This window comes from Vanellus vanellus, assembly GCF_965231255.1.
Source record: "Vanellus vanellus genome assembly, chromosome: 23".
Taxonomy (NCBI): domain Eukaryota; kingdom Metazoa; phylum Chordata; class Aves; order Charadriiformes; family Charadriidae; genus Vanellus; species Vanellus vanellus.
The window spans coordinates 1,534,832-1,562,302 of NC_138928.1; the positions used below are offsets into that span (position 1 = coordinate 1,534,832).

A 27,471-nucleotide genomic window follows, 5' to 3' on the forward strand; every position below is an offset into this window, starting at 1 on the left:
AAACGCCCTGGAAGGCTGCACCATGTGATGCTCCAGCTCCGGCTGGGAACCGGCGGAGCCTGCAGGAGCCGAACGGTACCGGGCACCGGGGGGACCGAGCACAGCCCCGCTGGCCGCGGCGAGCCCGGTCCCCGGTGCCCCGAGCATCCCCCAGCGCCCCCCCCATTCCCCCCCCCCCCAGCTTCTCCCCCAGCATGTCCCCCGCCTTACCCTGCGGGTGAAGAGATCTTGCTATTTTGGGGTGAGCACACCTCGAAACAAGCCCTCGGCTCACAGGACGAGGTGAGGGGGGGGTGTCGGGACCGGGCGGGGGGGGACGGGGGCGGCTGCTGCCGGAGCGCGGTGCGGGGTGGGCGGGAGGGAGCAGTTGGGACGGAGAGTGTGGGGGGAGCACCGTTCCGGCTGCACCGACCCCGGGGGGTTCTGGCAGACGGTGCCGGGGGGAGGGGGGCGTGGGGGGTGCGAAGGGCGGTGGGGCTCCCCCCGGGGCTCCCCGGCGGCTCCCGCTCGCCCCGGAGCGGTTGCGAAGCGGGATGGAGGTGGGTGCAGGATGAGCCTCCGAGGGGGCGGGGGGGGGCTGGTGGTGGGGGGGGGAGCCCCAGGGGACGGCACAGACGGGAGAGGGTTATTTTTCCCAACCCCCCCACCCCCCTGCATCCCGGCTTAACGATGCCAGTTGCCAACCGCATCCCTGTGCGTTTGCAGGTGACCGAGGGACCCCAGCGTGAGTTGGGGGGGGAGGACCGGAGCATCATGGCACACCCCGTCTCAGCCTTCCAGGCTGCCTACATCTCCATCGAAGTCCTCATCGCTTTGGTGTCCGTGCCAGGGAATATCCTGGTCATTTGGGCTGTGAAGATGAACCAGGCGTTGCGGGATGCCACTTTCTGCTTCATCGTCTCACTGGCGGTGGCCGACGTGGCCGTGGGGGCTCTGGTCATCCCGCTGGCCATCATCATCAACATCGGACCGCAGACGGAGTTTTACAGCTGTCTCATGGTGGCCTGTCCCGTCCTCATCCTCACCGAGAGCTCCATCCTGGCGCTCCTGGCCATCGCTGTGGATCGGTACCTGCGGGTGAAGATCCCCGTCAGGTAGGAAAACCCATCGGACAACCTCTGTGGTGGCTTCTGTGGGGGTTAAAAGGGAGTGAGGATGCCCCAAACTCTTGGAGAAGCCCTGGGAGAAGGGTCTTCCTCCACGTTGCTGCCCTGGGCCCATCTGACCACAGAAGCAACTGGGGCAGGCTGGGCTGCGGGGGGGGAGGGGGGGGGGGCAGTCCGAAGCCTCCGGTATCTTTGATTGGGGGTTCAGGGGAGTGCCGGGTGTGCAGGCAGAGATTGCACTGTGGCAACCGGCAGCCAGGGCACGGCAGCCCTTCCCGGAGTCCCTGTGGCCGGGACAAATTGTGTCCTACCGCAGATGGGAGAGCACCGCCAAGGTGCTTCAGGGAGTGGAAAGGGGAGGTTAGATTTGTCTTCAGCCCAGGTTTTCCCTTGCTGTGGGGAGCCCAGGAGCCTGGGGCTGATAACTTGCTCGCTCAAGGACGTGTGGGACACAGCTTTGGGGTTTTGAGGAACCAGAGGTGACAGCCCGGCGCATCTTATGGGACAGGCTCACCCGGGAGAGACCCCTGGCTATGGGGTTGTCCCACATATGACTCATCTCCCTCTTTTTCCCCTACTCATCATCTGTATCTGTTGTCAAAGCCACGACCATAGCAAATACCGTGGGGCATAAAGGGGGGATCATAGAATCATAGAATCGTAGAATTGCTGAGGTTGGAAGGGACCTTTAAGATCATCAAGTCCAACCATATGGATGCACTTTGTTTGAACTCTGCTGCTCCTGGAGAAGATATTTAACCACTTCGTGGCTGGCTCTCTCCCCACCGGTGCGGTGTTGCAGCCCCTGGGGCTGGGGGGGAGGCAGCCGGGGTGTCACGGTGGGACCGGGAGTGTCAGCAGGGCTGGAAGGGGATGTGACACCCAGTGTCAGTGCTGCTCGCGTGCAGCCCGCGCGTCCTGGCTCAGCCCCTCGCTGTGTAGTCACTGTCGCTGGTCCCCCTTGCTCTGTTCGAGGACGTGCCCGGGCTGCAGGGACACCTTTGCCACCCTCGTCGGCTTGGGGAAGGTTCCCGCTGCCGAGACCATTACCGGAAAACTCATCCCAACCAGGAGGGCTGAGCACACACACAGCTCGTGTCACCCCACTGACGCCTTTGCACTTCAGACACGGGCTCCAGCCCATTTGCTGGAGGGGTCCACGACCCTTCATCAGCACAAAGACCCCCTCAAAAGGTACCAAACCCCCTCGTGTTAGCAGCTGCTCAGACCTCAACGAGCGCAGAACCCTTCCCGGAGCAGAAATCACCTTCTGGTAGAGGGATACAGGGACAGGAGGCACCTGCGTCGGAATCAACTGACTGCTCGGGACTGCTCGTTGTCCCCCAGTCCTCCGGATCAGGCCAGAGATCTGTTGCTTTGGGGATTTTTCCCCCAGCCATGGCCGGCACAGGCTGCTCGGCAAAGGAGCATGAGGCAGAGGAGGGGGCACAGGATAAAACCACGGTCCCTGCCCACCCCCTCCCTGCCGCACACGATTTCGCAGGCTGTTCCCAACTTCCTCCCTAAGTGTGATTTTTCCCGGGCTGCAAAATCCTCGTCTTTCAGTCCGTCGGTGTAACCGAAGCGGTTCTCACCCTGTCATTGCTCTCGGTGCTTTTTTTGGTCCTCCTGCATCCCCTGCGCCGTGGGGATGGTTCAGGTGTGGGAGGACTGAGGCTTTATACATAGCAACGCTGCCTGGCTCACGTCTGTCATTTTTCTAACAAACCCAGTCTTTTTTTCCTCCCTTGCTGCCTCTGAGCATCAAAGATTTCTGCCCTGAGCCCAGCAGCTTTCTGGGAACAATAATAAGTTAGAGCCCCACTCCCTCCTCTCCCCTCCCCCCCCCCCCCCCCCCCCATCCTGTATATAGTTTGGGTGGGTTTTTCTCATAAAATATTGACTCAGAATTTGGTCATCCCATTTCGTGCCCGACCGCTTGGCACGGTGAGATTTTCAGCTGACTTTTTGTAGCTTACTTTAATATGGAAAGGCTTCGTAGCCTCAGCAAGAAGAGTTTGGCTTCCCCAGATCTCCTGTTCACTTATCCCTGGCTGTTTCCTTCTTTCCCCGGTGTGAATTCCCAGCAGTTGCCAAATGCGGTGATTTTAGGTGATTTTGTGGCGTAGACGCAGCAGCAGCAGCACAACATTGGAGATGGCAAACAGGACAGAAAACGCCACTAAAGAATATTCCCTGAATCTCAAATGCTTCAAGTTTCTCCCAGCCTGTTGTTAGATGCTGAAAGACGATACTGAAAACATTTTTACAGTGCTGACAGCTCAAATTGCGGCTTCGTGGTGTCGTTCCTCACCGTGACGCCGAACCCACTGGTGTGCAGATGGGTGCTGGGTGCTGAGAGCCTGCGGCACCTCGGCAGGACTCGGGTCCCTGGCAGGACACCCACCGTGGGGCCGTGTCCATCGTAGGAGCTCTGGAAGAACCCAACTTCCTCTCTAGCAAAGCATCCCCCTCAGCCCATCACCCTTCGGCTTTATATTTGGGCTCTGGGGCCACGTCTCTGTGGGTTTGGGACCTCCCCAAGCAGGGCTAAGGGGAAACGGCACAGGGGGAGGAGATGCCCCGTGCCCACGCGTGGCTGCTTGGGCATGGCAGACCCCAGGGAGAACTGCTAATTCCCCGGGGGTCCACGGGGAGAAGCAGTCCTGGGCAGTGATGGCATCCCACAGAGACCTGCAGGCAGGTGGGGAGCGATGTAGGGGGAGATCTCCGACCCAGCCACATCCCTTGGGCAGCCGGGACGCGGAGCAGGGACACCCCCCTCCGGCATGGGGCCAGCCAACGTCAGACACAGAGGGGACAGGGTCAGCAGACGGCGGTGCGCGCCGCAGCCCGCTCCTCTGCCAAAGAAAGTCCCCAGATAAGCCTGGCACGGGGCGGATGCTCGCCGGCGTGACACACACGTGGCCCGGTGTGGCCGAGGGGGTCTCGTGGGCTGTCGTGCACGGGATCCCCCACGTCCCCCGGCCCCGCTATCTGCTCGGAGGCAGCCCTGGCTCCGCCGAGGCTCGGGGAGAGGGCACAGCAGGGAAGGGAATTAAACGCATTTCATAGAGGCAGCCGGCAGGGACTGGGAGCAGCAAGGAGAGAGGATCCGTGCATCCCTGCTCCGTCCTCCTGCCGACCACCCCGCCAACGCCATCTCCGCTCCGGGTGGTCCCCAGCGAGTCACCGTTTGCATTTCGGGTTCTGTAAAGGGGTGTGCAAGGGTTTCCGCGTCCCTGTCACGTACTGGTCAACTGGGGGAGATGACAACAGGACTGTTGGCTGGGAAGAGTTGTCTGAAAGAGAAGCAAAGTCAGCACTGGGCTTTCCAGGCTTTCTATTTAATTAGGCAGCGCAGGGACTGGAAGCACAGCTCGGCAGGGAGGGGGGAACATGGCGTATCGCAGCTCGGCCCCCGGTTGCCCATGCACATTCCGGCCCCAGGGACTGGGAGCTTGGGGGAACAGCCTACAGGTTTGCTCCTTCTTCCAGCAAACACATGGACCCGTCCGCTGCCCATGCTCCCGGCCGGAGAACGAGCCCTGGGGGGAGATCGGGAGCTTTGTGGCCCCCGGGCGTAGCTGTTTGCTGGCAGCATGTCTTGAGCAAATGGTGCCCTGGGACAGCGGTAATGTGTCTTGGGATGGCAGCGGGAGATGCCCAAGCGGCATCCGATGCTCCATCTCAAGGATCCTCCTCGCTCCGGTGGCTGTGTTGCCCACGGACACAGAAACACAGAGGAACGTGGGCCACTCGTGCAAGGCAGAGGCAGGTTTTGTGGGATGGAGAGAGGTCTTGCATGGCTCTGAGTTAGCAGCTCCTTACTCCTGCTCTTGGAGGTAAACTCAGTGCATAGCTGGCATGGTCGGGGGACTGGAATATCGCACCGAACCCTGTCCTGCAGCCCCAAACCCCTGGGTAGCATCCCTCCTGGCTGCCAGGGTCTGAAGGATGCTGCCTCCTCCCAGGTGGCCTTTTCTTGACTCTGGAGGGATGCAGGAACATCACTTGGGTTGAGCAGGCTGGAGCGGAGGGTACCACACTCCCCAGCCTCCACAGGAACTGCTCTGAACAGCTGGAAACCACCTAAAATAGGTTTGCTGCCTTCATGCTGGTGGAAAAGCTCACATCTCCCCTCTTTGCATCCTTCCTCCTCGGTTGGTGGCAAGGCAGGACCCCTGTCCTGTCATCCCCCTCCCCAGCCAGGCACAGCGGGGTCCCCCAGCCCAGTCCAAACTTCCCTCTTGCATCTCGGGAAAGATGAAACGAGTTCAAAGGGAGGGGAAGCAGCCAACCGGGGGTGTCCGGCAGGAACCGGCCCCTCAGCATCCCCGTGGCGGCGACTGGTGGCAGGATGCTGGAGGGGACGGTGCTGGAGGGATGTTTGTGGGGGGATGTAGCTCCTTCGGCGCCCGCCTCTGCTGACCCAGGGGGTCCCCGTCTCTGCTCTGAGATGCTGCGTTGGGCTTTTTTGGAGAGGGCCACGGCAGAAGGAGTCGGTATCCTCAGGACACGCTGAACCACAGCCCCTTGGCTGGGGATGCTGGATGCATGGATGCAGCCTGGTCCTGTCTTGGCATGTCCTTGGGGGTCCTCGCCTTGTCCGCTTCGTTTGGACCACCAGCGCTTTCCTCAAACGCTTTGAAACGTGTGCCAGGAAGATAAAAACTGGAGCAATCTACTGGTAGCAAGAGACCTTGTACGTGGGGTCTCTTACTCCACAACAGAGACCTCCACCCTCTGTCCCTGGGCCTCGACATTGGGGTGCCCCCCCCCCCCCCCAGCCTGCCCTTCCCACCCTACGGCATCCCGAGGAGCATCCCGCCACGGGCGAGCTATGTTGTGTGTCGTGGAAGGTTTCGAAAGCACACTTGAGGCTGCAGAGCGGTGGAAATTAGACCAAACTGGGCTGGAAATTGGTAGGAAATGCCGGGGCAGGAGGCTGGGGGAGAACCCGGGGTAAAGCAGGGTCTGTGGGTGGCTCTGTGGACAGTGCAGGCATTTCCTGATGGGTCAGAAGTGCTCTGTCCTCACCCTTATGAGATAAAACAGCTCAAGGATGGCAGGAGCATCCCTCGGCCCTGGACCGCAGTGCCTGCAAGCCAGGAGATGAGGAGGACTTGCAGGTTGCCTGCGAGCTCTTGGATGGACCTGGTGGTGGAAGGGGGAAGCTTTCCCCATCTTGACCCCGCTGTTTTTGAGGTCCCTGCCTGAGCTCAGGCTCTTGCCGGGATTGCAGCGCTCTTTCCCCTTCTCTCCAGGCCTGCCAAGGACCACAGGCATGGGGCCAGCTGGGGCAGGGTCACAGGGAAGCCGAGGAAGTCTCGTCGCCCTCGGCCAGCTGGGTCGTGGAGCAGGACACGCGTCTGAGACAGTTTTCCCCTCTTTCCTCCACTGAGAGTTCATGGAGGGTCGTGGCAGGAGAGCGATGGGCACCCTGCTGCTGTGGGAAGGGGAATGAGGAGGACGTCGGGATGAAACCCCGCTTTGGCTCAAATTCCCAGGCACCAAAGCACCTAAGGGCCCATGGGAAACCCTTCCAGCACTCCCAACACTAAGGGTCAGGAAACTTCCCCGGACACTTGGGCTCCGAGACCCAGCAGATGTGACCGGGATGGAGATGGGGAGGTTTCGGACCAGGCTGGGGTGCGTGGTGGTCCCCGTGCCTGTGGGACTTGGTCCCCTGGGGACGGTACCCAGAGAAATGAGGAGGTATCGAACCTCAGAAGCAATTTTTCAGGCTGTCATGAGGGTTTCAACCCAGAGCAACGGGATGAAATTAAGAAAAGGAAACGTATGCTCTATCTGAGGGCAATTTGCTGGTCAGGTGGGGGGTTTCGCGTGTCCCTGGGGAGGCAAGGGTGACCGGACGTGTCCCTAGCCAACCTGGCCAAAACAGCAGATGATAAGTGAGGGCAGCAGCAAGCGATTCTGCCCAGCCAGGCAAGCAAATAAACCAAACCGTGGCTCTTCCAAGGCTTATTTTTAAAATTTGGAGGAAACATTTGAAAAGCATCCAGGTGACTCAGAGCCGGGAGGGAGCGTGAGCTCGGAGAGCTGCAGGGGGGATCTCGCACCCAGGAGCTCATCTAGGTTTCTTTCAACCTCTGTTAGTCAACGAAAAGACGCCATCCGTCCTTACAGGCCTTGCCCCCGCAAAAGGCGGCTGCGTTTCCAAGGAAAGCGTTCCCATTTTCCCTAAACCAGAGAAATATTGGGTGCTGGCAGGTCTTTGCAGCCACCTCTTTCTCAGAGTGACTTTCTCTCTGCCCTCACTGCCCTCCGCCAGGTATATTTTTAGCAAACGAGGGTGAGCGATGGAGACCTTCATTCCCAAGGAGCAGGCAGCTCAGGAGCGAAGACGGAAAATAAAAGGATCACAGTCCAGAGGGGTTTGCTGGAGACTTTGGGCAGTTTCCAAGCTGCGGTTTCCAGCATCCCGTACCAGCTCAGCGTGTGATGCTAAATCAGAGAAAGCGTTTCACACCCAGCTCTGCTCGAACCAGATGTGGGGTGCACAGACGAGCTGTGCCGGTCCAGGACCAGGAGCCCAATTCTGGTATCAGAGAGATACTCAGAGCCTTTAGAAACGGGAAGGGCTTTACCAGCGGGTTATATTGTTCTCGAGATCCTGGTAAATACCCAGGTGAGCCGGTTTTCAGCACGACTGTGATCCGCGGAGTGATTTTCAGCCAAGAACAGGCTAAGTCAGAGCTCAAAGCCACGAGGGCTCTTCCCTCGGCGAGGGGATGTCTGGATTAGGCTCGGCGGGAGCGCGCACAGCTGCTGCAGCGGCGCCACGAGATGTTTGCCGACAGACGCAAAATCAGGTCACTCGAGAAAGCTACAGACGCTGCCGTGCCAAGCCAGAGGGAAGCGACTTGGGCTGTAAGCAGTGTCCCCAGCCCCTGGGCTCTTAGGGAATACGTTGGGGTTTGCAGGTGTCCCCCGCCTTGGGATGCAGCGAGGGTCTGACCCTGGGATGCTCCCGTTCCTGGTGGCGCAGAGGGAAGGGGAGAAGAGTGATGAATCCTACTCAGGGATGCTCCGGATTTGCTGATATTTGGGGTTATTCTCAAATTTTCTGGATTAAAAGTTTAAGGGGAAATGCGTGGCTTCCGGAGACCCTGGATGGGCTTCCCGGGCAGCAGCAGCACCCCGGCTCATCCCAGCCCTGCTCCTGTATCTCTGAGCGGGGCAAGACGTGGTCCCCATGCTGGGTAATCTGTCCGGGGTATCATTTCACCCTGACCCCGTTATCTGCGAGTCGACATCTGTCCCCTCGGCACAGCTTACGTCTGCCTGCGCTGCGGTGCAGGTGAATGAAAACCAGCTCCTTCTTGCTGGTGTTCTCCAGCTACACCCCAAAATCATGCTCTAGGAATATTTCCGTTGGTTTTTTTTTTTTCCCGTTTCTACCAATTTTCAAGTTAAAGCATCGACCCTTGACAGTGCATCACCGGTAAATTTGAAGGCATCTTCCCAGCAAGGGCAATAGCGCATTTGCAGACAGGGAAACTGAGGCACAGAGCAGTACCGTGGCTCAATCAGGGTGACGCCACCAGGCAGGGACAGAGGCTGGGGTGCAGCAGGTATGGAAGCCGAGATACTCCAAGACAACCTGGCCTTTCTCTTCATGCACTGTGCAGTGTTCAGCTGTCATGGCTGGGCCCAGGGCACCTGTCAGGTTCCTCCATGATCCCAGCCCATGCCACGGTGATCTGCGTAGGAGTAACTCAATGAAACAGGGTTATCCAGGAGGCCAAATGGTCCTCCTGGGCTGCAGGTCCCTGATCTGCAGAGTCTGGAGTCAAGAATGCCAAAAGTCACTCTTGTCAGCAATCGGTGCTGATTAGAAGTGACAGTATCTCCATCCACTGAGAAAGTCAAGAGGGGCTGAGACACGTCTATAGGGACGATGCCCTCAGCAAAGGGGTCCTGCCCATGAATCCATCCTGCAGGGAGCACAAACATCAAACCAGCTGGAGATGGGTGGATGGAACCCAGCAAGGCTCTGCCACCTCCATAGCAGTGAGCCAGGTGTGTCGGGTACCATCAACCCAAGAGGGTCTACTCTACAAAGTGGACAGATGGGACACTAGCCAGCTTGCGTTTCCTCATCCCATGGCAATATAAACTGACCATGGGATCCCCATTGAGCAAAAGGTGAGGAGCACCAACAGCCAGGGCCACCCAGATATGGTGGGATGGACAGCAAGGTGTCTACAGTGAGTAGTGTGAGGTCCCTCCCTGCAGGTGAGTGATGGTCCTGCGTCCACGGTACAATAGTCCATCAGACCCATGGTTGAGAAACACCTGGGAATACCCAGACAGGTGGTGACACTTCCAACAGCGCCACTGAGCACTTTGGAGATGGTTTTCCCTTTTCTGGAGGGACTGGGGTGTTTCCAAGGGTGCTGGGTTGGTGGAGGTGATGGTGGTGCACACCGGGGCTGGTGCTTTCCAAGTACCCTGTGCAGCTGCTGGCAATAAGGCAAGCGAAACACCCTACAGAAGGAGGGCCTGCCAAAGCAAAAGCTGCTGATTCAACCTGCCCAGTCCCCACCAGCCCAGCCTGGCCCTGCAGGCAGCGTGTCAGGAGTGAGTCAGGACCAGCTCACCACGCTGTGTGCCGTCACCACAACCATCCAGTGCTGGTGCTGGCTCAGGGCATGCAGGAACCCTTTGACGGGGGGTCCTGCGTCTTTCCCCGCACCTTAGATGGAAGAATGTGATTCCATCAACAAGAGGTGTCATCATCACCTGGTTGCTGAAACAGTGCCCACCTCCGCTCCACGCTGGCTGGAGCAGGCGGTAGAGCAGAAATAAGTGACTCAGGGGGTCAGGGCTGGGTGTGCAGGCGCGCTCAGGCACTCCTCTGCCACGGAGCTGGCACCAACCCCCTCCCCAGCCACCCTCTCTGGAACCACAGACTGGTCTCCATGTCATTGCCCAGCCTTTGCCACGTGCATGTGGTGTTCCGTCTTGGTCTGGTCAGATATGTGCCATGTGTCACCAACACCTGAGCCACCCTTAGCTCCTTTTACACCCCAGGGTGCATCGCAGCGGGGTTTGCCTAACCCATTCCCCATGGTAGGATGAGCTTAACTGTGTCTTAAAAGTTCCAGGTTGACTTTGTTGACCAGAAAGGGGATTTTGGCCATGGGCTTGGATGGAGACAGTTGGGACAAAGCCCACCAGACTGCATTTTCAAAATCTGATCTGGAGGGACTCCCAGACCCACAGCTGTAGTTTGCAGTCAGTGAGGCCAGACCCAACGAGATCTCCTGTCCGGGACATCTCAAAGCAGCTTGTACCCAAACGCAAGAGGCTACTGGACATGAGGACCAGCTCTGAGGGGACATGGCAGCCACCTGGCTGGGTGGTCTGGGACCTGCGAGTCCTTGGCCCTTCAAGGCAGAGCAGGCAGGGCTGGGCAGAGGCTCAGGGACAGGGGCCATGGAGCCACCGCATCCAAATGGCTGTGCTCCAAATCAGCCTGACAGCAGGGAGGAATGACTCAGCCCAAGGAGTCACAGCACGAACCTCGGCATGGAGACGGGTTTCGGTGGGACCCATCAGAGCAGATGTGAGGGAGCCAAGAGGGGTCTGAAATTCAGAAAGGCGGCGTATTGACAGGTCTATGTTCTGGTGTGGAGGCAGGGAGGGTAGAAAGGTCACTGCAACACGGAGAAGGATGGCAAAAAGGAGGAAAATGTGGAGGAGGCACCGTGGTGAAATGACCTGGGAGATGAGTTTCTTCATGACACACATGGGAGTCATTTCAGAGTGGAAAGAAACTGATGGGCTGGAAGACAACCTCTGGCTGGAGGAAGGGCAGGGGAAAACCCTGCAGGGTCCTGCCCACAGGGGTGTGAGGGAAGCCCAGGGGAGCGGTCCCTACGGACAGCGGGACACGGAGCACGGAGGAGACCACACAGGTTGAGAGACTCCTGGGAGGGACGAGGACAGCTTGAGAGGCTTGTGCCCTTTGGGGACAACAGCATGGGGTCTCAGAGCCTGGGGAAACAACAGCTGGCACAGCTGAGCTAATGCAAACAATATTGGTTTATCCTGGAGATAAATTAATGATTTTTCAAATTGATACCACTGGATACAGCAGGGATGGATGAAGGAGCTGAGAGCCAGAGAGAGCCCAGGGTGAGGGTTGCTGATGGGCTGGGAGGAGCGGTCCCGGGGAGCCGGTCCTTTTGGAACACATCTCATCCAAGGTGCTCTGAACTTTCAAGCCCGTGAAACGGGAAACCAGCCGTCCCAGAGGTTGCCCAGGCTCCTGGCAGGGAGATGCCTTCTCTGGCAGCACGGCTGCCCAGCTGCCGGGGCAGGCGCGGCGCTCTTGTGCGGGATGCCCAGTTGCAAGAAAGAGCGATTGATGGTCTCCAAGGCGGCCACAAAAAAACCCCACAGCCAGCGGGGCGTTCTGCGGAATAGCAATGAGCTGAGCACCCCCTGCTCCACCAACACCCAGCCCCACCGCGGCATGCCGCCGGGCACGTAGCTGCCTTTCCAACCGGAGGGCGGCTGACCGGGCAGGGCTGGGTATTAAGGAGACATCATTGGTGATGCTGTTGGCCAGAGAGTATAAAATAACCCCAAGGGGTTGGGATCGTCCTTCCTATAAAGCACAGGCAGCAATCGCCTATGGGCTAAGGGCCAGATGGGTGATGGGGGGCAAATAGGGGAGGAAGGAACGTTTTTGGTGATGTAGGGCAATGCAGAGCAGGATCAGCCACTGACAGGTTTGCAGCACCTCAGTTTTTCCTCCTTCATTGCACTGAGCCCAGTAGGTCCCAGCAGCTCCCCCTTACGCCCTTGCCCCATCTCTCACCGCCTTTTCCATCCTTCCCCCCATCCTTTCCTTGCCTGGGCTTTGCCGCTGGGGCTGAGCAGGAACCACTTTCAGCATCTGCTGCAGTCTTGGGTGGTTTGGTTGGATTTTTGTTAAGAACAAAAGTCTCTGGTCACAAAAAGGAGCTGGAGGAGGAAAGGGATTTGTTCCCCAGCCCCGTTCCCTTGTCTTCCTCACCAGCCTCCGTCCACACTGTGCCTGAGACCGGCCATGGCGCATGCAGACACCTGGGTACCAGCGATGCCCGAGCAGGACCACAGGGACACAGAGGCAGAGAGATGACATCCTCCAGTCCCAGACACTGCCAGGGGTGACAACAACACCTTTCCATTGCTCCTCAAAGGAGGGCCAGAGGACAGAAACCCAGGACATTGCTGGCATGGCTGTCTATCCGCCTTTTCTGGGCCATTTCTCTCCCTGCATCCAGAGACGGGGATGATTTTTCTTGGCCTCCTTCAAATAAGGGAAGTGCCAGCTCCTGGCGCCGGGAATGTTTTCTCATTCAACTCAGTTCATCTTGTTTCGCTTGGCACGTCATAGACCCCCTCTGCGACTCAGTTTCCCCATCTGTTCACAGCGGGAATGATGCTACAAACTCTCCGAAAGCACCGAGAGGCTGATGCTGGGAAATGCTGTCTCAGACATAGCCATAATTAGCACAGTCTCACAGATGAAATGATTTCTTTCTTTTCTGCTCTGGTAACAAGAATGAGTGAGTTAAACCTCGTAACACGCAACACTGAGATGCTCATTTTTTCTCAGCGCAAACGGCTCTGCTCACCCGCGGCACTGAGCGGTCGAGACTGGAGAGAGCTTAGAGCGCGGCCAGATGGACGCGGCAAAGGCGGACGCCCGCGTGGGTGCAGGCAAGCGGGGTTTATTTTAAGGGAGATAATTCCCCACGTTCAGCACGGCTGGGAGAGCTCAGAGAGCTCGAGGTGCCCTCATACCAGCAGCCACCCCCGTCTTGCTTTTACACCCACTGCCACGATGCTGGCAGCATGGGCGATGCAAAAGCCACCCTCCTTAGGTCCCTAAGTGCCACAGGTCCAGCCGTAGCAAAGCACCTCCATCTCCAGCAGCCTGGGGACCTCCCTGCGCCGCCGCATGTCCCTTGCCCTCCAGGAAAGGGTGATGCCGGGTCCCTCTCAGGCTTCACAGGGACCAGGCACAGTCCTCATGCTTGGGGAGGACTCGGTCCTGCCTGGCCCACGCATCCTTCATCTCCATGCCCTGCACCAGCCAGGCTGCCTGGGCAGACCCAGGTTGCGTCTGCCCATTGCTCCCTGCCTGGATTTAATTGGCAGAGTAATTAGGAAGATGCACAGGGCATAATTTATGCCCAGCTGATGCATTCTGCTGCAATTCCTGGTCTTGGGTCTCAGGTCTTTCTCGCCGCCATCCTGATGGAAATACTGAGCTGTTTCCTTCCAGGCAAAAAAGTTCAATCAGTTTTCCTCCAAGGCAATAAATAATCTCTTAAATCTGAAAGAGGAAACAGAGTTTAAATAATAAACTTCAGGTTTGCTTTGCACTTGCACTTTTTATTTGTTTTCTTGGCGAAAGATCGATTCTCTGCGGTGAGGGAACATTTGATTGCGGTGTTAACTGGAGCCTTCACTTTCAATTTGGCATTTCATTGGCTGATCAAGATATACAGACCTGGACAGATTCATCCCAACATAAATAACTTGATGGCTTGACACATATGTACTCTGATCCTCACTTCTTCCGTTTCTATGGTGTTGCAGAGGGGTGAATAACACAGGTTTTTACTCATGCTTTTGTGGCAAGTTGCGTTGGACAGAAGTTGGAAGTCAACTATAGCACGGAATGGCATCTCCCCCATGATTTTGACTAATTGAAAGTACGTATAAGTATATAGCCAACTCATTAGCAAAAAATAAATAAATAAATAAATAAATGCAACTGCTTTTTGCTTTTGAAATTGATCTTTTAATCAGGGGGAATATGCATTGGACAGAAGACGCTGAACTGATTGTTTTGGGTTACTGTGTCCTCTGAGGTTTAGAAACAGTAGATCTCGTCGGCACTCCTAATTCTCATTTAGACATTAGGCAGAGAAAACAACCTCCCTCGTTTTGTGAGCTTTCAGCCAATTTTTCAGCCTTGAATGTACTAATCTCCTGAACTGGGCGAAATGCAAGAAGGGTAATGTTCCCTTTGCAGCGACAAATTGTGCCGTGAGGATCCTGGACAGCAATAACAAGTTGTGGCCTAAGAAACTGAGGAGTTAAATTGTTGACTGCAAAATCAGGAGTCGGGTTAGCGAGCAGAAGTGTAAAACCCAAGAAATTAAAAGACAGCTGATACTAATCTCTTGTTCCAGATGTAATTATCTCTTTTTCTGACGTGTCCTTCTGTATTGGAGAGATAAAGACCCACCTCAGCCCTGCTTCGTGGCTGGGTTAATGCCTCTTCACGGGAGATGCTATCTCCAGTTTCCTCCCTCCGGTCTCTCCGCGGAGCAGAGCTCGATGTCCTGTCGAATGCAGATGAAATGCCAACAGCAGGTCTCAAGACCCCTCTTATTTCCCTTCCAGTTGAGATCTCTAATCTGCTCCTGCCTTTTAATGGCTCTCAGTGCTTTTCAGACTCACCTGGTTGGAGGTCTCCTCTGGGTACCGTCTTGTCCTTTGATTTAGCGGCTTTCTCAGGGCATGATGGTGACAGGCAGGGAAGGACGGCGGCGCTGGGCAACCTGCCCTGGTGCTGTACAGATGGCACCAGGCACTTCCTTAGCTGGCGTCTTCCTCCTAGCACGGCCGGCTTTCGGCAAGCCGCATCGTTTTGAGGGATGGAGTATGAGCCATGGAGGCTCTTGGAGCCCAATCGCACCGGGCATTTTCTATCTGCCGTCTCATTTCAATTTCTCATAGAGGCCACATTTGATAGATTTGGCATTTTAAGTGGTTTTTAGAGCTCCGTTTTTTCTTCGTCCTCCCCTCTCCCCCCTCCCTTCTCCATTTTGGGGGGCTGATGTTGAGAGTCCTCATTTCAAAGAGGTTGTTTTGCGTAAAGAACAAAAATACACAATGCATAGAAAAATTCAAGCACAATACAAATAGTAAGAGAAAAAAACCACTGCTTTTATCCAGCAAAGTCCTGGATTTACACTGCAGATATAGCCAAAGCTGTGTTTTATCCCTTCTCCTTTGTACTACATGAGTACCCCACCCTGACTTCTCTAATCACACAGTGACACGCAGAGACACGCAGAGACACGCGGGATCAGCTCCTGGGCAATCAGCTCCCAGCTAATGGCCACGACAGGGTCAGAGCTGATGTGTGAGAGCCTTTGAGGTGGCCAGATCCACAGGGTGATAGTCCGGCATGGCCAGGGCAGATGACCTGAGATTCCTGGCCAAGCACATTGATCTCCCCACTGCGATGCTGGGTGAGAAACACCTCCAGCACACTGTCCAGAGAGGGACACACGTGGGTTTTGAGTGGCTCCTCCTGAAACCTTCTCGCCCTGCAGACATTGCCTTCTGCTGGAGGTGGGGTTGCTCCCAGCAGAGCGGGGGCTCAGCTGTGTGATGGGGTCATGCAGGATCCGCCCTCAGGCTCAGACCCGTACTCCTCTCCAACGAGGTGTTCACACACCAAAATTCTATTTTTGACAACAAAACTGTTTAAACACCGAAAATGTCCAGTAAAGTTATTGTACAGGGGTAACACTGAAACCAAGTCTATCATGCCCATCATGCGATGTCGCCAACTTTCATAACTTCACCCCCATCTCTTACGGATGGGGCTGTTCCTCTCTACATGCCCTAATTTCCAAGGTCCTGTTGCTGCAGAAGAATCTCTACTTCTGTTTCTTTTCTCTTTTGCAGCAGCACATCTCGTGCTTTGCATTGCAGAGAAATGCTCAAAAATACTGCTGCTTGAAACCAGCAGCCAAAAGACAGAACATCACTTTTTTTTTTTTCCCCCTAGTTCTGAGATTCTGCAGCTTGTTTCATGATTTTGCAGCCGTTGCCAACAGTGTTAAATCATTTCCCTCACACCTACTTTGGGGTCCAGGAGGGAGAAGCCAGCGATCCAGGAAAATCCTGGAGGTTCTGTGACCACACATGGTGGAGCTGGGAGGGGGACCTGGAGCCGCTGGGGTGTGGGAGACCGAATCCTGCCTCTGACCCCATAAGGAAGCAGGCAGCAAATCTGTGGCTGGGTGCAACTCGTACCCCATTGAGCAGGGACACCCTCAGGACTGTCACACAGCCTCACAGGGGTGACACATCCAGAGCACGGACACCCCAGCGTGGGTACTCAGCACCCTTGGATGCGCTCAGGGTAACCTCTAACCCCAGGTAGACCCTCCATCCCAAATGGGATGGGACTGCCTGATGCCGTGGGCAGCACTCCCCGCTAGGCATGAATTAAATCATCGTTTCCATCAGGCGTAGGATGCCCTGGGAGTCCCCAGCCCCCTGCTTAACCCCCACCCACCCACATTTGGGCTGAGGGGGCTGAGCACCGGGTGAGTGGTCCTCGCTGAGAATTGCTGCTTACGCAGTGACGGAGCACTAGAACGCGTCAGGATCCAGCCACAGGCTGTAAACCAAACCCAGTTTGAAAACAAGATTAACTTTATGGGCAGAAAGGATTTATATTTGCTGCCGGGGTGAAGGATGCTGCTTGAAGGGTGTGAGAAAAATTGCTTTTCTCATTGAGCAGCGCCGGACAACTCACGCTCCTTTGCCTTCTTTGGACAACAGCAGTGTCTACCCCGCGCCCGGGGCAGAGCTTGAAGGACGAGGACGTGTACGAGGTCCCTGTGCTTTCCATCCTCCCTCCCTGCAGTCTCCAGCCCTCCCGAGCTCCCCCTTCCCCATGCAGCACCCTGTCACCATGGGAGCCGCTGGGATGCCCAAGGGGAAGCTGTAGGCACTGATCCACGGTGGAGCCGCCACGGAGGTTACTCACATCCCACCTCTGAGATGAGGACAACCGAGCAAGTGATCTGAAAGAAGCTCTGCAGTTACTGGAAGCCTGTGGTTTGTTCCCAAAGATGGGCTGTGATTCACCGCCAGAGCCCGGGGAGTCCAGCGGTACAGACATCCCGAGCGAAGCAAGGCTGCAGAGATCCAGCCAGCAGCTACTTCTCCATCGAGGTCAGGAGCAGCCCCTGGAGGGGTGCGCGACTGCTTGGCAATTAACTCATCCAGGCTGGTGTGATGTTGTGGCTGCTCGTAACATCCCAGGGACCAGAGATGTCATAAGACTCTGTGGCTCAGCAGGCAAAGATTTAACTCAGTCCTCTAGCTGGAAAACCCAAATTTGGCAGGTTTAGACTCAAAAACCAGGTGGGAGGTGTGGGTGTGTGTATGGCGATAGGGGAGCAGGGAAACAAGCCCTCATGAGGCTGTGGGTGATGCTGCCCCATGGGACATGCCAAGCTCAAGGTGGGCTGAGCTGTGATGTGTGCTTTGAGGCTTGGACCCGCCGGGGCTGGTGGCGTCAAGAGAGTGGCAGAGGTGGAGGGATGTGTCTGGCCTCTGGGTCCACACCAGGGACCACTGGAGCCAGGGGAGGACACCTCTTCCCACACTTGTAGCCGTCCACCAGATGGACATCCCTGACGGACTCTCATGTTTTGTACAACCAGTCTGAGGTGAAGACCCCCTGGCACAGCCTGGTTGCCCTGTAGAAGCATCATTCCCCATTTCCAGGTATTTTAGCCCATACAGTTCTTTTCCACCTTATTTCCCCTGATTCTTGCAGGGATGCTTGTGTTCCTAGGGCTGCTTTTGGATGTGCCTGCATGCCTCTGCAGTCCTCAAGGATCCCAGGGTGCCTCCAAGGTCCCAGGAGATGCGTGAGGGCAGGCTGAACCCACACCATGGCAGCAACATCTCCCCAGACCCTGTCTGGGGTCCAGGAGGGCTGCAAACGGTCCAGGTCCCTGCACAACCCGCTCTGACAAAGCCCAAAGCGCAAAACCTCCTTTTTTTTTTTTTTTTTTTTTTTCTGTCGCTTTCTTGCTGTTTGCTGGAGCTGTGGCCAGCTCCAGCTTCACCCACCGCTAAACGAAGCACTCACCAAAGCCCTGGGGACGCCATGTCTGGGTGTGTGGGGACCAGTCAATTTTGGCAGGATGGATTTGTTCTCATAAGCCTCATAATCACCCTCGCCCTTATCCATTAAAGAATTACTGGCTATTAAAAGCAGTTAGAATCATTTGGTGGACTTGCCAGCTGCTTCGCCTGGTCGTAGCTGCTTGCGCTTTGCAGTCACTTGTTGCAGAATAATTCCTACGCAGAGAGCTACCATTTTAGGATGGTAAAACCGAACCCCGGATGCAGACTGGACCGGGAGGAACTTCAGTGGCAACACACAACCCAGCGCACTTATGGATCTTTACACCCCCCACGCACATGCTTTCGGCCTCTCTCGTGGTGGCTTTGGACAAGGTTTGCATTAAGCAGCCTCGTGGTGTGGGGCTGTCTCCTCTCGCTGCAGTGGAGGAGACCCAGAGCGTTTTGGGAGCAGACGTCCTCAAAGAAGTGGGTTGGACGTGCCCAGATCCTCTCTCTGCTGAGCCAGGGGTGCTGAGCTGCTGTAACTCTGGGTCATGACGTGTGTGCTGAGCCATAGGGCTTAGAAAGGTGCCAGCTGCTCACAAGGCTGATGCCAAGAAGAAAGGACAGCATATGGTGACAAAATCCTTCTCTGACTCTCGGTGGGGTGGTCCCAGACCTGCTGTGCTCCTCCAGAGGGTGCTGCTCCAGCTGCGGTGGCAGCCGTGACCTCTGAAATCACGGCTCGTTGCACACAGGGGAACTTGCAGCAGCATGGCAGGGAGGACCTGGCGCGCTTTGGGGACACCTATCCCCAGAGCTCCTCACAGCTTCCCAGCTTTGGACCTCCTGCCCCCATCTCTTCTTGCAACACACGGCTCAGGGAGTGCCAAGCGCCCTTCTCCTGTGGTGCCCTGGGCCGTCCCAGTGCGTGCTCCTGACTGGGGCGGCTGGTGATGATGGGAGCAAGGCAGACCTGGCCCGGGGTCTGGCTTGATGGATGCTGGAGAGGTTCTAGGTGGAGATTTGGGATGCAGCCCCATCTACATGGGTGGTGCGTAAAAGGTGTCTGTTCCCATCAGTGCCTCTCCTGCCATGGGAACCTGCTGCAGCCCCATCGAAAGAGTGACCTGAAGAAAACCCGACATTGTCCTCACCCAACTGTCCCCTCCAGCTGAGCTCTCGCTCATCCCGAGCAAACAGACGTGGGTACGGTGCCAGCCGGGGATTTTCCTCCTCAGCTCCTTTTAAATTAGTTCAAGGTCACACGAGAAGTCTGAGGCCAGGATGGTGGAAACCGCCTTGCTGCAGCCACCTGGCCTGTCCTCTCCCACCACGTCCCCCTGTCCCCTCTTGTCCCAGGGGCCTGCTGGCACTTCTCGGGTTTCTCCCACAGCTCAAATTTCTCGCAGATCAACCAACCAGAGGTGTTGGGAGGGAACAGTGTACAGGGCACCTTGGGTCCTCCTGGTTCCTTTGGAAGTGTCTCTGTGGTAGGACATCAGTGTCAGGCTGGAAACGCTGTGCTGGTGGAGGCTGCTGAGCTATTTTGATACAGGACAGGGGCTCTATCACCAAACGCCACCAATGTCCTTGCTGCAGAAAGACACACTCTTCTGGCTCACCTGAAAGACTCTCCATGGGTTTTTGGACCAGTTTTTTACATCTTTACTTGACAGATGGCATCTGACAAGCAATAAGTCTGGGACTTTGGGATCAGGACAATCTCCTGTGGATCCTAGAGGAGATGCTGACAGGGCCGATCTCTTCCCTTCCCAGCTTTTGTAGGAGCAGGCTGTCATGGAGAGCTCCATCCAGCTACCACCTTTGGCTGATGTTGGTTGACATCTGTCCCTCCCAAAGCCGTTGCTCACACGGTGACGTACCCACTAGAGGTCACAAACCCACATTTCTTCCAAGGTGGAAAACCAGAAGTGATGTGACCATGAGAGCAACATGCTGAAATGGTGTTAGCACCCCTCTGCCCAGGAGATGTTTTCTCACATCACCTCCACGGTTGTGTCGTTGCCACCTGTCAAACCCCTTCCTGGCTGTGAGAGTTGCTGGGATGATGCAGGAGGGTGTGAAATGCCTTCATGGTGGGCACCATCCAACAGCTCCAGCCATGTTAGCAGACAACGTGGGCCCATCACTAGCATTGACCTGCTGCAGTTGCTCAATGGGAGCTGTCAGGAGTGTGAAGGTCTCAGCAGCTGGTGTTTGACCCCAAAGAGTAGCAAAGCTCCCAACTGTCACGTAGGAGGGAAGTGAACAAATAAGAGATGCAGTCAAATGATGCAAGGGGGACGTTGGTGCTAAGAGACATTTATGCCAGTTCTAACAGACCTTTTTAGACTTTTTAATACACCTTCAAATCCTTGAGAACCTTCAAGATTTTGAACTTGGGGTTTTTACCTAAACAAAGTGCAAAAGAGATCTGAAGGGAAGGAGGAAAATAACCAAAGCAAGAGACTGAAGAAGGAATAAACTTTTCACGTGCAGGGTTAGAGGCGACAAAGGAGATCAGGGTTCTTCTGTCACACAGTGTCCCTTCTGCAGCACTTCCCACCTTCTGGGGGTGCCCAGTGACCTCCTCATCCCAGCCTTGAGCTACGGCTGAGAATGTCCCTCGCAGAACTCAGATGCCACTTTGCATTTCTCAGCTCCGCATTTCTGAGCGGCTTTGAACACCAACAGCTGAGTTTTCCCACCCAATGGCCTCCAGGACACTGAAAGCAAAGATACAGCCAGGAAAAAAAAAAAAAAAAAAAGGAGCAGAAACCAAAACGCTCTGAGATCAAAGCACTTTTGCCTAGAGATTTTCAATTAGATCAGGACATGCCCTGGCTGCTTTTCCTTGCTGCGTTCATAATGCAGATGAGCTTCATGTCAGCTTGGCCTCCTTTCCTCCTACCATGTTGGCTCCAGCTTCATTTCATTAGCGATGGCCTGCCTTCATTAGCGAATTAATTCCCCGGGAATTGCACTGCAATAAGCCCTACCAGAGCAAGGACCAGCAAAGCCGCATCTTTGGGGCTGGCTGGACAACGGCAAGTATTTTCTGGACAAAAAAGATATTCAGAGAAATATGAAAAACCAAACAAATGTCATTCAAACCAGACCTTTGAAGCTTTTTCAACCCAAACAAGATGAGGTGTTTTGTGAGCGTTAGATTTGGATTAAGCTGTGGGATCTAGGAAATGAACCCTCGTCTCTCTCTTGGGGGGACAGAGCCCCAGACAAAAGTCAAATCAATAGAAATGCAAGGAATATGCCACTCTCCATTTGTTTTCAGCTGTGTCCTGGTACGTTGGATGACCACGAGGGCTTTGCACACCCAGTGCCAGACACCTAAAGAGGAGGTCCTGGGCTGAGCTGGGCTCCCTTGGCTGCAGCAGAGGTCTGGGCACATCAAGATGTGGCAGAAGAAGTTGGATCTGGTCGGGGAATGACGAGCAAAGGGAAAGGAGGGCGGATAGTGTCCTTAAGGTGAGGGCCTGGAGAGCATTCATGATCTCCTGGAGAGAAAGGGCCCTCAGCATCTTCCCCAGCGACTCCATCCTCAGCCCATGAAACTTTGTTTGGCTGCAGCATCTCCTGGAGTGTCCCATCACAAGGCAGTATCTCTCCCTGGAGGATTCTGCTCCATGTCTCCCCGTTAGCTCGACGCAGCCCTTGGGGACCATTTGTCTGCCTCTACCTCCAACCATCGCTTCTTGCACTTCCTCTGGGGATGCAAACAGCGCTCTGTCAATAATTGATATTTTGCCTCTTTGCATTATTTCCCGAACCCTCAAAGGCAGTTTTGCTTCACACCAAACCAAAGCTCCTGCCCAGCCCATTTCCCCAGGATATCGATGGGGCTGGACAGTTGCTGTGCTTCCTCCAGGCTCCTTTCTCCTGGCCTCAGCAGGGCGTCCAGCAGGACTTGGGGCTATGCCCATCTCTGTGGGGAAGGGATGGCGCAAAAACCGCCAGTGAGGGAGGGCAGGAGGAAAAGCTAGCAATTATGGTCAGGCTTAAAACCGCACAGACAAAGGAAACAAACCCAAATTGTATGATGATGGCAATGACTATTATGGATGTTTTAGTCACAGCTGTTAATAAAAATAATAGTGGTAATAAAATCGCAATGATGCTAGCAATTGTTCCGATGCTGATGACAAAAATAAGATTATTTATTAATTGTGAGCCATTATCAGCATTATCTGGTGCTTCTGCCTCCCAGACCCGTCCCAAACTCCAGCCCTGTCATATTAATGCAAAATGAGGTAAATGAGAAAAGCTTTTTCTTTATGGCATAACCAAGGCAGAAACATGGGAACAGCAAAGTCTGTCCCTCACCCCTCTGCTGATTGTCCCCCACCAAACCCCCTGTGCCATGTGGTTGAGCATTAGGTGGGATCTTGCATTTCCCTCCTTTGACTGGGGTTTGCAGCCTTCGTAGCAGCTGAGCCCCATGAGAACGGCATGGTCGGACCCCATGGGGTGGACGGAGGAGCAATTCAGACTCATTTTATGGCTTTTGCCGTTCTGCGTGTAGGGCTGACGGGGGGCAGTGGGCGCGTTTCCCTGCAGGGTGCTGCAGCTGCCTCTGCCTTTGGCTCGATGCTTGAAGGACCAAAGGGAGCGAAAGCCCCAGCTCCAAATGTTCTATATATTTTTCGGGTTCAGCCGTGATTCCTGTGACCATGACGCACACGTGCAGGGGAACGCACAGACAGGCTTTGCTCTCAGCTGCCGGCTGCTTCTGCAGTGCCATGCTTAAACCTCACACTGCGCAGCGAAGCGAGGAGCAGGGACAGCCAGGTCCTGATGTTCGAACCCTTGTGGGTGTCAGGCCAGGGATGCGCAGCGAGGTGGCAGAGATGGACGTGCAGCAAGGAGGGATGGATGTGAACCATGGCAGAGAGACGGATGTGTGGCGGGGAGAAGGGATGGAGGCGCGGCGAGGTGGGGGCATCCATGTGAGGTGAAGAGGGATGGATGTGCCGTGAAGAGGAGAGATGGATGTGTATTGAGAAGGGATGGATGCGTATTGAGAAGGGATGGATGTGCAGCGAGGAAGGACGGATGTGGAGCGAGGAGGTGGGAGAGGAGGTGGGAGGGATGTGCACTGAGGTGGGGAGGTGGATGAGCAGCCGGCAGCGTGTGGGGTGGTTGCTCTGCTATGTGTGTGTTACACCCTGTGGACCATGCGGGCTGGCGTGCACCCGGGGACCTGAGGTCTGCACGACCTCCACAGCTGTCCTGATAACCATCTGCAACAACACACGATGTTCTGGAGCTACGGGGGGCCAGGACCGTCCAGGCTGGGTCCCCTGCAGCGTTCCCCATCCCCTTCGTCTTGGCTGCAAGAGTGAACACTGTGTCCTCTGACCCAGCCCTGGTTCATGGTTCACGATTCACGACGGGTTCTCAGTGTTTAATTTGTCCCTGCGCTCCCCAAACCCAGCCATGAGGGGCAGGGGGGAGAAGGGGTGGGTGTTCTGGGAGCGGGTTCATGCCCAGCTGCTGGCTGCAAGCCCTGGGAGGATGTTTGGGGACCACGGTGGCACCACTGCTGCTCAACAGCCTCGTCTCTCTGGCGATCGCTGCTGCACGGCTCTGCGGGCTGGGGAGCACCTAGGACTACGGCGCATTCAGCAAAATCAGCAGAAGACCCTAGAAACCCCCGTGAGCGGGGAGATGGGGCATGGGGGTGGGGGTGGTGCTGTTATTTCTATTTTCCCCACACCCTGAGATGCTCGAGTCTGGGGAGGTGGGAGTGGGGCATCAGCCCTTCCCCAGGGGGCTGTTATCGGTGACATGGGTTGCACGGGCCAGCCCCACCGGAGCCTCTGGTATCCCTCTGCTACCCGCTGCTCCCATGCTCCCCCTCCGCCTTTCCCTTCGCTTGTCCCCCAGCGCTGGTGCTCTCCCACCACCCCTCATCCTCCCCGTGCCCCAGCTCTCCCTGCCCCGCATCTTTCTCAGGGTCTCCTGCCCTCTCTCCTCTCCAGAAGGAATAAATCACCCTCTGTCTCCAGCCTCGGCTCTCAGAGGAAGCATCCACCCGCATTGCCACCTCCCTCCCACGGGACCTGGCTGCCTCCGGGTTGCTGGGAATCTTTTCCCAGACCTAAGGGGGGTTCATTCAGGAAGGATGTGGGGGACTGGTGGCTCTTGACGCTCTGGGGTCCTGGGGACCAACGGTCCCCCCTCCACCCTGTGCCCCTCCACACTCCTACCCTGACACCTTGTCCAAGAGATGGGTCTTGAGAAGGGGCCTTCAAAGGGGAGGGACAGTGGGTTTGGGTGCTTCGCTGTATCAAAAAACTCCAAAATGCTCCATTTTTTCCACCATCGGTAAAGGCTGCAGACATACAGCAGGGAGCTCCGAGTATCAGGATGGAGATCCAGGCTTGCCAGCCATCTCCCCATGGTCCCCATGGCCAGGTTAACACCTGCATCACTGAAAAACCCAGCAAACAGTCAGAAAAACATTCTTTGTTCAATCCCTTCCAGTGTAAAGCAATAACACTCGGGCTCCGAATTGTCTCGGCCTCCAAGGAGAAGCTTTGCTTTGAGGGCCAGGGGGAAAAAATCAATCTAGCAGGCTCCACTTCCCGCTTGGAGAGCTCTGGAGAGATGAGCCCAGCCCTGGCCTGCTCCCCGGTGGCATCGGGGAGGGAGCAGAGCCCAGCCACAGCACCGCTCTCCTCCTCCTCCATCCTTTGGCGCCGGCCCATTAGGAGAGAGGGTTTTGTCGATCGGCCCAGCACATTAGGAAATGAAACAGGCTGTGCCCAGAAGCTTCCCCAGGGGTCCATTAGCCCCGGCGGATCCTTCCTCCAGCCTGGCGGGTCCCAGAGGATGCTTTTGCTGGCCATGCCCTCCCCCAGCGCAGGGGGAATTGTCTGGGACAGGGTGCCGGCAGCACTGGTGCATGGGGGGAGGAAAGGGTGACCTGCTGCTCCAGGTGCAGTGTGGTCAGATGGAAGGTGGGCTGCAGGAGCAACATGACCCCCTCTCCCCCCCCCAGATATGAGGGTTGAACACACCATCATGCTCCAGGATGCTAATGCATTTCCTGGCTTGGCATCAACCCCCAGAGCTCCAGGATCATGTCTGAGGTCTCTGCCCATCCCTGGGTGGTGGTGGGAGACAGGGAGAGGTTCCCCAGGGCACATGCGGAGAAACCAGCCGGTTAACACGCCTATCAGGGCTGTTACTGATTGCCGAGGAAGGGAGTGAGGAGCATCATGCCATCGCAGCGCGGGCACTGCCACCCCACGTGGAGCAGTCTTAACCCCCAGGCAGACCATCCCACTTATGTTTAATTCTTTCCTGCGATTGTTGTCTCTTCCACAGGTATAAGAGCGTGGTGACGCCCCGGCGGGCAGCAGTGGCCATTGCTTGCTGTTGGATCGTCTCCTTTCTGGTGGGACTCACCCCTATGTTTGGCTGGAACAACCTGAACAAGATGCGGAGGACTCAGGAGCCGAACGCCAGCCACACGGACTTTGTCATCAAGTGCCAGTTTGAGACGGTCATCAGCATGGAGTACATGGTGTACTTCAACTTCTTCGTTTGGGTCCTGCCTCCCCTGTTGCTGATGCTGCTCATCTACCTGGAAGTCTTCAACCTCATCCGCAAACAACTCAACAAGAAGGTCTCCTCCAGCTCCAACGACCCCCAGAAGTATTATGGGAAGGAGCTGAAGATCGCCAAGTCATTAGCACTGGTCCTCTTCCTCTTCGCGCTCAGCTGGCTCCCTCTGCACGTCCTCAACTGCATCACCTTGTTCTGCCCATCCTGCGAGACGCCGCACATCCTCACCTACATCGCCATCTTCCTCACCCACGGCAACTCGGCCATGAACCCCATCGTCTACGCCTTCAGGATCAAGAAGTTCCGGACAGCCTTCCTGCAGATCTGGAACCAGTACTTCTGCTGCAAAACCAACAAAAACGCCAGCACCACCACGGCTGAGCTGGGCAACTAGGAGCTGGGAGAGAGCAGAGAGGGGTCCTCCATGCCCAGCCCGGTCCCCGTCTGGCCGCAGTTCCTGCTGTCAGGGGAAGGGGTAGTGAGGACCCGGGAGGGCTGGGGTTCCCCAGCCCCATTGCAATCCGAACAGCCGTGTCCCCCAGCTGCCCCTGGGGGTTATTTATTCACAAGCATCGTACTGTTTTGATATTGTAGCCTGCACTGTTCCTTTCCTTTTTCTTTTTTTTTTTTTCTGTTTGTTTTTGGTTTTGTTTTTGTTTTGTTGTGGTTTTTTTTTTTTAAGCGTTGCCAAGTATTTAAGGAGAAATTGTACAGACAAAGACGCGGTTTATCTTCATGCAAATAAAGTAAAATGATAAAAACCACCCAGGAGGTCCTCTGCCATTGATGGAGACCTCTGTCTCTTTGGACCGATGCTGAGGGTACCCCACGCATTGGACCCCGCATCCATGGACCCATGGGGGTACGTGGGCACTGGGGCAAAGGGGTGCCCTGGTGGGAGTGAAGCTGCTGAGAACCAGGGGAACCTTGGGGCAACGTGATTTCTGCAGCTCTGAAGTTGGCAGTTTTCAAGCCCTTTCTTTCCCCTCCATATCCAGGGAGAGGTGAGCTGGGCTGAGACGCGGGAAGAGATAGGAAAAGGAATCCCATGGCAATGCCAGCACCCACAGGGCGATGAACCCACCATCCCCATGGAGCAAAAGGTCAGTCTCCAACTCTCGACGCTACAAGAGAGGTAGGTAGAGGGGAGAGGAAACCCTTAAGCATAACCCCAGAGTACTCTGCGAGAAGTAGCCTTTGCTGCCCTGATGGCTCCCCGTGGATCCAGCAGGAACCTACCACCCCTGCCAGCTGCACCCAGGGAGCTGTGTCCCTTCCATGTCTCTTCTCTCTCCTTTTACTTTGGCTGTGAGTCATTTTTCCCTCTTTTCTCCTGCTTGTCTTCTGCACGAAGCAGTAGCAAGTCTCTCCCAGCCCCTGTTTGTCTCATCTCCCCCACATCTCTCCCTACCACCCTCCCTGTGCAGCCAAACCCTTTTGACCCAAATGTTGTGGGTTAATGCAGTCACCTCCATGGCCCGGGGGAGCAGAGAGGCACCTGCACCTATTCGGGGGTCAGTGGGGGACAGTTGCAGGACACTGTGTTGGTGTTGATGTTGCCATGTGGGCATTTTCCCACCCCCAAACATCTGCCTCAGGTATACCCGTGGGCAGGGTGTGTCGTTGGTCACACTTGAAAGTGGGGAGGGGGTGGCTGGAGATGGACCATCACCCCCACCCAGCTCTGCGGTCCCTATAGGTGCTGGCAGCTGCGCTGGCTCTGCAGCAGCATCTTTTCCAGGGCTGAAGTGGTGGTGGGAAGAGTTAATTCGAGTTAATTGGGGTTCTTTTCTTATCAGCATCCCTTGTTCACCAGTCTCCCGTTGGAAACACGCTTCCGCTAACCCTT

General features: G+C 55.9%; 1 protein-coding gene across 1 annotated transcript; it reads left to right on the forward strand.

The window, feature by feature from the left end:
- Positions 1–181: 181 nt before the first annotated feature.
- Positions 182–26,485, forward strand: ADORA1 (adenosine A1 receptor). The gene is made up of 3 exons (XM_082494392.1): positions 182–282; positions 706–1,094; positions 25,383–26,485. The coding sequence occupies exons 2-3, from the start codon at positions 754–756 to the stop codon at positions 26,014–26,016; spliced, it is 975 nt and encodes a 324-aa protein (XP_082350518.1). The 5' UTR covers positions 182–282; positions 706–753; the 3' UTR covers positions 26,017–26,485.
- The last annotated feature ends 986 nt before the right edge of the window (positions 26,486–27,471 follow it).